Below are 11818 nucleotides of genomic sequence, written 5' to 3'. Positions count from 1 at the left end.
TCCATTTTCTTCTTTGATCTGGAGCTTCTCTTACAGCACGCGTTAACAAGCATGCTAACGGCAATCATATTTATCAACTATCTTCGATGTCACTGGTATCGTAGCAGTGGCCCATTATCGTTCTTGGATCGGCCATAGCCATTGTTTCATTGGTCATCAGTAGTCGAGCAGTCTCGAACTCGATCCACGCGTTGGCATCGTTGACACAATAAGAATACATGTTACACTTCATACGTACAAACCTTTAACAAAATGCGTGAGTTTTATATGTACATATATATAGGTATTATGTATGTAGAGAGCACGTATTGCGCAAGCCGATGGAAACCATATTTGCGCGAATACGTTGCGCCAAATTGTATATTATGTATCTGTTTTGCGAGTATAGAGCGAGGGGGAACGAATGTATAAAAGAGAGCACAAGAAACTGAGTGCGTGATTGAAAGTGAGAATGTGTGCCGTGTGCGTTGCGTGCATATTATGTTGCGTACGTGTGTTGCCATATAGGATGATTGAGAGTAAGAAAGAAAGAAAGAAAGAAAGAAAGGAAGGAACAGTGTCGTGTACAGTGTGCGTGAAAGCAAGCAACAAACATGAGGCAAACATCTGTGATTTTCTTCGAACGAAGAGAGGGCATGTTTCGTGCATATATCGAATAATTATCTTTTCTGGTGTTTCGAACGTGACAGAGGAATCGAGTCAAATGAAGAATATATGTATGTATATTGATATGAATAAGGAGTGAGCAAAAGTTTATCCTTTTCATCGCAACCTCAGTTTTTTTTGTATTGCTCGATCTCTTTCTCTTATCGCTTTAGTTTTCTACTTTGCAAAATTGGTACAATCGAACAACCGCGAGCAACAACGGCCTCTCTCGAGCCGTGACCTCTCGAATCACGGAAGGAATAGTGCTTTCTTTTGATCGCGTCCTCTCACGTCTCTATCGGGCGAGAAAACAACGGAAGAAGTGGAAGAAAAGGAAGAGTGGTACTGTATTATCAGCAAAATTCTATCATAGACCGTTCGTCCTGGGTCGCATTGCATACCAACCATGAGACTGGAAATTGTGTCAGCGGCGGATTTTTTGGTGCATCTACTGCGTCTTCAGACAGGTCAACTGTCTGAACGTCAGCTGGAGATGTTCAAGTCCTCTTTGACGGAGGTTTTGCGTCATCGTTACAGGGATCACTGGTTCCCAGATCGACCAAATCGTGGTTCCGGTTACCGTTGCATACGTATCAACGGTAAAATGGATCCAGTCATTGCACAGGCAGGTGCTAACGTCGGTTTACTGCCAACGGTATTGCATAGCTTGTTTCCAAGCGAGCTCACCATGTGGATCGATCCATCGGAAGTATCCTACAGAATCGGTGAAAACGGGTCTATTTGCGTTTTATACGAACGTACAGAACCTGAACCGGAAGAATCTCATCAGCACCAACATCAGCATCAACATCATCAACAGCAACAGCAACAACAGCAGCAGCAATTCGAAAGTTGCAAGGATTCGTTGTTATTGGAGCATTCGCAATTTAGCGAGCAGATCGCCGCGTTCGTTTCCAGTTGAAGCGTTTTTCTACGTAAATTCATCGATGCAACAACACTAGCATCTTGTTTCGTTTTCACTGGACGTGCATCACGCTCTCGGATTGATCAAAGCACATGGGTTTCATGATATGTGATGGCGTTCCTCCGGTCGGGTGAATGTTTGACTCGTGCACACGAACGCGCAATTTTACTCTGTATAAGTCGAGTTTCGAAGGAAATGAAGTGTGCATTGTTCTATCTAAATAAGGACAACAAACGTGTAAAAAAAGTGTTTAACCGTTTTTTTTTGGCTAAAGTTGATTTAACCGAAAAAATTCGTCCAATACGTATCGTTCGACGAGCTTTTGTCGGAATCCCAGCGATCGTTATCACGACCGACTCTAGTCCAACCGTACACATACATATGTGTCATCCTGAATTTTTGTCAACCATACGAAAGAGGAAGAGAGGATATTCATGGCAAGAAGAGCACCATCATCGTTTGAATATTCGAGGAGAATATTGCGCGTTCGCGTAACGACGATGTCTAACTAGACCAGTGGTCCTCATACGTTTTGGCGTATTTCACGAGAAGATCCAGTTTTTCCAGCTTTTTCTGTTGAAAATACCGACTGCTAGCGAGATCGCGCCCGCAAATGTGAGAAAATAATATATGGGCGAGCTCCGCTCCGAGGGTCTCTCTCAGACCGACAAATTGATCTCAGCTCACCTCCCGCGTACTTCCGTTTATCTCGAAAAGAAGTTACGTCTGGAGTGGGGGAACAACGAACCAGTCTGTGGCCCTCTCTCTGTTCTCGTGAGAGGAAAAGCGAAACAAGCTTCTCTCCCCTCTCCCCCTCTCATGGAAAGGATTCAACAATGTGTTTTTATCGTCGCAAATCTCTTTTCTTCCACGAACGTTTTTTATCTATCAATCTAATTGATTATTCTGAACCCTCTCGTGTTCCGATGTTCTTGGTATGCTTTCCCTCCGCTGATGAAAGTCGAAGGACGAACATCGAGGACGAAGATGACAAAAGAAGCAATTGGTTTTCCAGTGAAAAATTGACGAATAACATGTATACTGCATTCTCTCTTCTATCCGCATGGTCAATACGCTGGTTGAGCTTCAAGGATTTTTTTTCTCTCTAACCTCGCACGGTCAATGCAAATTACCACCGAGTCACACACATACGAGTATACCAAACACATACCAAGAAAAACCAATATATATATGTTTCCGTCGCCACTTTGTCCAACATACAGAAGAGACCTGTTACTATAAACGATTATCAATCTGTGTCAACCTTTCCATTTTCTTCTTTGATCTGGAGCTTCTCTTACAGCACGCGTTAACAAGCATGCTAACGGCAATCATATTTATCAACTATCTTCGATGTCACTGGTATCGTAGCAGTGGCCCATTATCGTTCTTGGATCGGCCATAGCCATTGTTTCATTGGTCATCAGTAGTCGAGCAGTCTCGAACTCGATCCACGCGTTGGCATCGTTGACACAATAAGAATACATGTTACACTTCATACGTACAAACCTTTAACAAAATGCGTGAGTTTTATATGTACATATATATAGGTATTATGTATGTAGAGAGCACGTATTGCGCAAGCCGATGGAAACCATATTTGCGCGAATACGTTGCGCCAAATTGTATATTATGTATCTGTTTTGCGAGTATAGAGCGAGGGGGAACGAATGTATAAAAGAGAGCACAAGAAACTGAGTGCGTGATTGAAAGTGAGAATGTGTGCCGTGTGCGTTGCGTGCATATTATGTTGCGTACGTGTGTTGCCATATAGGATGATTGAGAGTAAGAAAGAAAGAAAGAAAGAAAGAAAGGAAGGAACAGTGTCGTGTACAGTGTGCGTGAAAGCAAGCAACAAACATGAGGCAAACATCTGTGATTTTCTTCGAACGAAGAGAGGGCATGTTTCGTGCATATATCGAATAATTATCTTTTCTGGTGTTTCGAACGTGACAGAGGAATCGAGTCAAATGAAGAATATATGTATGTATATTGATATGAATAAGGAGTGAGCAAAAGTTTATCCTTTTCATCGCAACCTCAGTTTTTTTTGTATTGCTCGATCTCTTTCTCTTATCGCTTTAGTTTTCTACTTTGCAAAATTGGTACAATCGAACAACCTTGTTTCATTTATACATATATATATATATGTATATATATATATATATGCAATAGAAGTCGTGATGGGTATATTACGTGTTACACGCGCAAGTGTATGTGTGTGTGTTTCAATTTCATTTACAAGAAAATTTTGCTAACTTAAAACATGAAATTTTTTTTAAACTTTCGTAACTTTGTAGGAGAGTCCCATATAAATATGGGACAATTTTTTCCTCTCCTTTTCACTTCTACTATTAGAGCTAATGTATATTTTCCTATTCTTCTCTCACACACACTGTATTACTCTTATTCTAGGAATTGTCAATCTTCTCAAGTCCAAAAATATTACACAAAAATGTTCACTTTAACAATGTATTTATACTCATTACGGCTTTCAAAATATGTATACAGGAAAATGGGGAAACATGCCGACTTGCAAAGATTATTTTCTTACAGAAGAAGTAGAAAGTAACAAGAAAAAATTGTCTGACACCTACATTGTTCAAAGCTAGAAAGTTTTAAGAAAACGTACGAAATTTCCTAGGTTCTCGGAGCTTTCTTGATAACAATTCTATTGTTTCGAGATAAAATCGTTCAATTATACATATATGTACATACTCTCGTATATGTATATATATATGTAGACACAGTGTTTCATCATGGGTTCTCCGATGGCGTATCTAGTTTAGTGGGATTTTGATAACTATCAAGTAGAATATGAAAACGACCATCGTCCGATAATATGATTGGATGATATATCGTTTCTTCTTTTCTTCTGTGACGGAAATACTTGTTCGGAATATTCGCGTAATATTAACTCGCGCTAAAAATTGAAACGTGGTGTGCAAGAATTTGAGAGAGTGTCGTTCATTTGTAATGATCATAGTATGAAATCGTGAACACGTATAGTATGATAGAGGACAAAAAACGAAGAGAGAAAAGATAAGTATGTTTGTGAAGAATAGAGCGAAATGGAAAGAGTAGCCTTGTCGCGTTCGGTGTCGAATCAGAAGTGTTTGTATGTAGCAATTATATAGAAACCATGTCTGTGATTATATTAAAAATAGAGAGACAATATGAGCAATCTCTGTGTGCGAGAGCGACCTAATTAGAAGTGCGTGTATGCGTCTCTGAATAAGATCATGAGTACACGTGCCTGTATCGTACTAATATCTAAAAGTATATAATATATAAATATGTTTATATTGAAAAGTATGCGTGGCAATTTTAAACGAATTTAATTTATAGATTAATTATGTTCGCGATCAACCTCTGCGGATTGTGCATTACATATATGTATATGAACGTTGTCTATACGCATTAATTTCACTTCTTTCTGTTTGCATGTTCTTCCATCCACGTAAACGAGCTGCACTTTATGTTGGAAAAGATTCGATCGTTCCTATCGGTTACTTTGGTTTCTCTCCTTTAACGAGTCCTATACGTTTACATATTTTGTTAATTTGCAGTCGATGAACACATTAATACGAATTTGTGAACGTTCGATTAAAATTGCTAAGCATGCTCAAATTGTGACCGAGCGCGTAAAACTACAAGAATAGAAAAAGAAGAGATTCGAATTCGCTCTTTCATCTCGAAGATCAGAAATGCAAACCGATTCTCTCTAAACGACCTATTGGGAAATCTGTCGAAAGTAATGTTGGACGAAACAAGTGAAAGTGTGAGAGTCGAACGGCGACGTAGAAAATCTCGCACACCGTCTAGTACTTACCATAGAATCACATAGCGCAGTTTCAGACAACAGCTAGAAAAAGACAACATTCCCTTTCCGTTTTATTTGCCCTTCGCTTGTTGGAGCCAGGAAAAAACAAAATTTTCACAATATCGTATAGGGAGTACTCGTTTAATATATGCCGTTGGATTCGCCTATGTGGATTATACACGTTGTAGATTATATCACACGTAACAGATGAACACATACACGAAATGAATGACATGACACGCGTAGCGAGCGAACAAGCGGAAACTCAGCGAAACAAATTGCAAGAATGAGAGTGAGAGAAAAGCAGAACACCGTTTCATGAGTGAATTGTAATTACTATATATCCATATACATATATATACGAATATATTATATATACATATTTATATGTATATATATGTGTATATACATATATGTATATATATGTGTATATACATACATGTATATATATGTATATATACACACATACACACACATCTTGTAACTATACATAGGGTCCTTCAGGAAGAATTTGTACAAACCCGCTGGGATATGGCACCAGCAGTCTGTGATTTTAGCTTGGTTAATTCAGTATTTTTTTAAATAAAGCGAGACAAAATCAAGATAAATGATAAAAAAAAAACAAGATTCGAATTGCGAGCAAGCTCGTGCATGAGATACGAGCAAGAGAAAGTTCTGCATGAGAAAACATTGTCGTTCACTGTGTACGTATGCTAGGGCCAGGGGTGGGGATGATGATGACGATGATGATGGTAGGGTTGGGGCGAATGTAAAGAACGCTTGCGGGAGGAAGGAGAGGGAAATGCAGGGAAGAGAACATATTGCAAAGTGCAAATGGAAAAAATATTTATTGCGTGTATATTTAATGCGACACTTGTACAAAAAATCCCAATAATTTAATATTTCAATTTTTTTAAATATGCGCGATTGTTGCAAACAATTGCCCTTTGAAATTCGCGAAAATTGTAAATACGATATTAATGTAAATGCGATGTATTTCAATCGTGAATTCACAAAAGTGACGCGTGAGACGGAAAGCGAGAATTTATTTTTTTTATTTTCTTTATTTTTCAAAATGAAATTCAAACATTATGTATGTATATATTTTAATATTAAGTTTATAGATTTTAATTTTCTATAGCCGGAAATTTTAGAGCTAGTTTAATTATAAGTTGTACGGTTGTGGTTTCAAAATTATAATATATATTGATTATATTGATCGATTACAGTCTCGCTTCGCGTAAACACGTGCAATTTTGCGATTGTTTCGAGATAGATTTATATACATAAATGCGAATACATGCGTCTTCCGTTCGTATTTTTCATTGTGTTCCCTCCGCTTTCTCTGTTGATATAAAATGACGAGTAACTGAGATTGTGTGAGAGAGAAAGGCAATAGTCGAAATAGTAAATCTGACATGTATATGAAGCGCGAAATTAAACTACATACATGCCGCGTGTCTTTCTTTTCTGTCAAATAAACTGTTTTGTTGGGACACCAGGAAGGAGAATGCACGAGATATATAGTATAAAGAGAGGGTATAGTTTAAAAAGGAACAAGGAAAATCAAGCGATTAGTCCGAGTCGAAGCATTTTTTTTCGAACGTGAGAACGAGAGAAAGCGTGGAAGAAAGAGAGCGAGAGAGGGAGAGGGTGAGGTTTGAGAGTATAACGAGGGATAAAAAGGAGAATGGATATTGGACATTAGGAGAGCGTATAGCCTGACAGGGGTGCTCAACTCGGATAAAGTGGGCCGTGGGTCTCATCGTGGTAACATAATTGTGATACCGCATTTACTGTATCGATTAGGGAAAATTCATACTGATTTTATTACGTATTCTCGTTTGAGACGAAAACCAAAAGGGAAGAACACTGACCCAAGGTTATCGAGATCCGAATTCGGCGACCCTGTTGGCCAGTGCACAAGTAAAAAAGAAACATTCGTTCACATATACACAAACGTACAGAACAGGCAGGACAGCTAATTGTAAGACACATAGAGACATACATAGACAAACTTTTATACATATACATACATTGGACGCGTACGATACGATATAACACGACACGCTATGATTTCAAAATAATTGCGGGCGAAATAATCTGTTCGAAGAACTCTGCATAAAAGAAATTCACTTTACCGATGTATGTATACTATACCGTCATTAACAAACACATGTAAAACATACGTGGCAGACACGAATACATACACACACACTCACGCGTAGACGAATAAACTTTGACGAGATACATGGAACAGACACGAGGAACACGTTACGTACACTCTCGAATCTGTAGACTGTAGGTTTAATATTAATTATTACGAATTATAATTATTATATATCTATTATTATATCAATGTATAATTATATTTAGTTTTTAGGTTACTATGTTTATCATTTCCCGCTTGTACATATGCCGTGAGCTCGAAAAAATTAAATCTTTATCAAAAGAAATCTATAATTTTTTCGACTGTTTTTGTACAGAGATAATAAAAACAAAGGCCTCGTGCTTATGAAATTTCATGAATATAAAATACCGCTGTCTAGTGTTTTGATTTTTGTCCTAAATCCCACATACCAATTTCCTCTGTATTAGTTCGCAGATCGATAAATTTACATATTTGAACATCGAGTTTTTCATAATGTCGCTATTTCAATATAATAAATATTCAGTATGAAGTAGTTCACAAACTATACAATAATATATACTAGGAAGAATCTTGGCAAATTATACAGGGTGGTTGGTAACTGGTGGTACAAGCGGAAAGGGGGTGATTCTATGCGAAAAAACAAGTCGAAAATATGGAATAAAAATTTTTCGTTCGAGGCTTTGTTTTCGAGAAAATCGACTTTGAATTTTTGCTCGGTACGCGCGCGGTACGTTATAACGGATCTCACTGTAGATCGTTGTCTCGATGGAAAAATTTAAAAAAGAAAAAGAAAAGATTAAACAAAATTTTTATTCTATATTTTCAACTTCTTCTTTCGCGTAGAATCGCCCCCTTTCCGCTTGTACCACCGGTTACCAAGCACCCTGTATAACGAAATCATAAATTATTATTAAGGGGGTATTCTAGTCTAGAGACATGAATTTCGGGCAGTTTTTGAAGCTCTGTACGAACGAAACAAAAAATATTTTTACTATCCATTTTTTTATCATTTGTTTATTGATATTTTAAGATTACATAAAAAATTAACCGAAAAAAGAAACTCAAAATTCACGAAGTTATGAGCTGGCAAAGTGGGGGATCCAAAAAGAAGAGAGTGTTCTGGCGTGCATGATTTCAACTCTTCTGGTCATCTGAAACAAAAAAGCCGAACGGATTCTTAATTAGTACAGATGCCGCTATAGCATGAACCTTAAAAAAGTAAAAAAAATTTTTTTCACGAAGTGGCGGCCGTTTGAATTTTGTTTCGAAAAATTTTTGTTTCGGACGGCCGCCATTTTGTGAAAAAAATTTTTTTTTGTACCCCCCACTTTGCCAGCTCATAACTTTGTGAATTTTGAGTTTCTTTTTTTCGTTTAATTTTTTATATAATCTTAAAATATCAATAAACAAATGATAAAAAAATGGATAGTAAAAATATTTTTTGTTTCGTTTGTACAGAGGTTCAAAAACTGCCCGAAATTCATGCCTCTAGACTAGAATACCTCCTTAAGTACAATACGATGCTTGATGAAGTATTCATATTTTCTTTTATCTCTTCTCTTGATTTTTAGTAATTTGTACATATAATAAGAATCAAATCGAAATATATGTCATACACATGTATGTACTTGAAAATCTCATTTATTGCTTTGATTATAGTTTCGTTTCAAAAGTTACACTTGTATTTGTGTATTTTTATAATATATATTGCAGTATATGAATATATTTGTTAATAGAGTAAGATTCTTTCGCTATTTTAAAACGATTTGCGCGTCATGATAAAACAGGATATTTTAAACATTATTGCTCGTTTTACTATATTTTTTCAAGGTACATACTGTGATAGTAGAATTAAGTTTCAAAGTGACGTGATTCTATTACTTACATACGACATAACTACATATATCCGAAATTTTTGATGAAAATGAAAAAAAAGCGTTAACAATTCCATGTACAATTTCCAATTTAGGATGACTACTGCAAATCACGCAATTGCCATGTATCGTAGATGAGATAAAAATTATTGTATTGTGTGTGTGTGTGTACTTCGATTCACATTCATTCAGAATTAAAAATTTTATTCTACGCATGTTATAACTATATTATCTTTAATTTTTAATTTCATAATTTTGATAGTCAATTACAGATATACATATAAAATTATCGTTCACTTGATTGCCCCTTTGTATGCAATAGCCAAGATTTCTTCCACATATGTAATGTATACGATATCGTGTTCTGTTTACAAGTTATTCTATGTCTGTGATAGAAATTAGATTAATCATTAACGTAAGCGCAGACGTCGACAAATTTTGTTTCTTGAATTAAAATTTCTTATGACACTGAACTGGTACTATTGGCAAAATGAAAAACAGTTGAACGAAAATGATTTCCTTTGTTCTCATAAAAGTGTTTCCTACAATACTTATTCTTAAATGCATTAATAACTTGTAAATTGTTTCTCTTCTACTTGTCCGATAAAAAGATATGTAGCATCCATATATTCTCCTTTACTTCTTGACTGTTTGTATATCGTATGTTCACAATTGCCTAAATTCAACAAATATTATATAAATGTTACAGCTTAACATAATAGTATAATATCTAGTCGCAAATTAATTTTTGCAATTGCAGTTTATCGAAATAATTTGGAAAACGAAGATGTTTAAATGATAGCACACATGTGTACAAAATTGAAATGTCTATTTCGAAAAATGAATAAAAATTTCCCAAAAGTTTCACATAGCGAGTTTGTCGTGCCACAGAAAAGCGCACTTTCCACAAAATGATAGTCAGGAATAATTAATGAATCCGAGCGCGTTTTTCTTGTTACTTTCTAACGATACAAATCGGCTTCATATCGCGTGAGATGTCAGTATCGATATCGATGACGAGCTTTTACTCAACGTTTTAGTGTTAGAACGAGAGCATATCTGTATGGAGTCGTGGTTGTGGAGCGACAATGATGGATAAACGATGAATCAAACACCAGGTAATCGTCGATGTTCAATGATCGAGCGACTGAACTAATTTCGCAAGAACGACGAGTTTATCGTCATAAACGATGCCAATTAAAGTTAGAAGTTAGAAGATAGAGTTAGAATAAAGATAAAGTTAGAAGAAGTGTGTTACCGTGGGAATACGATACGTAACTCTATTAAAAGTCGAACTTTCAAGTTGAAAATCAGCCGCAATTTACCTCGAAAAGAGAGTGCGTCAATTGCACGCTCTGTGTGTGCGCGCGCGCGCGGTGCTCGCGCGTGTGTGTACACGTCATATATTTGGGCGAAGAAATACATTCATGTTAATTAGAGTATGTTTACAGATTAATCAGAGTATGTTTACAGAAAAATACATGATATTATAATAGTATCTTCCTGTTCGGAATTCGTTAAATTTACATGGATCTGTCAGCTTGCAAAATAGAAATTCTTCTGAAATTCTAAAAGTTACGACTAATCGTAAAGATCGTAGAAGTGAGGAGCAATGCGAATTTTATAGTATAATCATTAGGTAGGATAAAATATTTCTTTAAGGAAGGAACTTCACAATCATGTACGCGGATTAAAATTATTTAAGAGTGGATTAAAATTATTCGACATTTTATACAAATGTATGCATGTACGGAATAAAGCAAATCACAAATTTCCGGCAGAGAGATGTACGTGCAGGAATTGTGATTAAATAACGTTTGATTGGAAACGGCGAGTCCATACGAAGGAGACAGAAGTCGTACCCTGTTCAGGCGCAGCGTAAACCCAACAGAAAAGTCATACAAGATCGAAATGGCGAAAACATTTCATCGGAACCGGGTGAGACGATTCGTTTTTCCTTCTTCGAGCTGAAATTATTTCATAACGAAAGAGGTTAAATCTTATCTGCAAGGAACAGAGACGCAGTTCAAAAACCCGTTCCCGAGCGTTGTTAAGGTTTCTCGCCATTGAGGTTCACAGGCCATGACGATGTGGAACAAATACGAATACGAGGCACTTTGCCTCTCGTAAAGAGAGGAGGACTGCGAAATGGCGACGAATTATTGTGCTATAGAGAAAGAGGAACCACAAAAGGTGATGCGCCGTGGATGACAGTCTGGGAGGAGGATACAGAGGCTGATACGAAGGCGCTGGTGAGAATGGAGAATGACGAGCGTGCGGGACCAAAGGGGCTAGGGACGCGGAAATGGCAGTACCGGTGCAGCGGTGATGACTACAATCTACAACTACATACTCACAGCGACGATGTCGGATTGGCCGGCGAGGGGGGGGGGGGGGCA

General features: G+C 37.0%; 2 protein-coding genes across 3 annotated transcripts in view; both read left to right on the top strand.

The window, feature by feature from the left end:
• Window positions 1–11818, top strand: part of LOC100748798 (inositol-pentakisphosphate 2-kinase) — an 81625-nt gene that overhangs the window by 43740 nt on the left and 26067 nt on the right. The window lies entirely within an intron of this gene.
• Window positions 857–6015, top strand: LOC100749031 (protein BTG2-like). The gene has a single exon (XM_012393407.2). The coding sequence runs from the start codon at window positions 1052–1054 to the stop codon at window positions 1565–1567; it is 516 nt and encodes a 171-aa protein (XP_012248830.1). The 5' UTR covers window positions 857–1051; the 3' UTR covers window positions 1568–6015.

This window comes from Bombus impatiens, unplaced genomic scaffold (assembly GCF_000188095.3).
Source record: "Bombus impatiens unplaced genomic scaffold, BIMP_2.2 scf_0058, whole genome shotgun sequence".
Classification (NCBI taxonomy): domain Eukaryota; kingdom Metazoa; phylum Arthropoda; class Insecta; order Hymenoptera; family Apidae; genus Bombus; species Bombus impatiens.
This window is presented reverse-complemented; position numbering and strand designations above follow the sequence as displayed.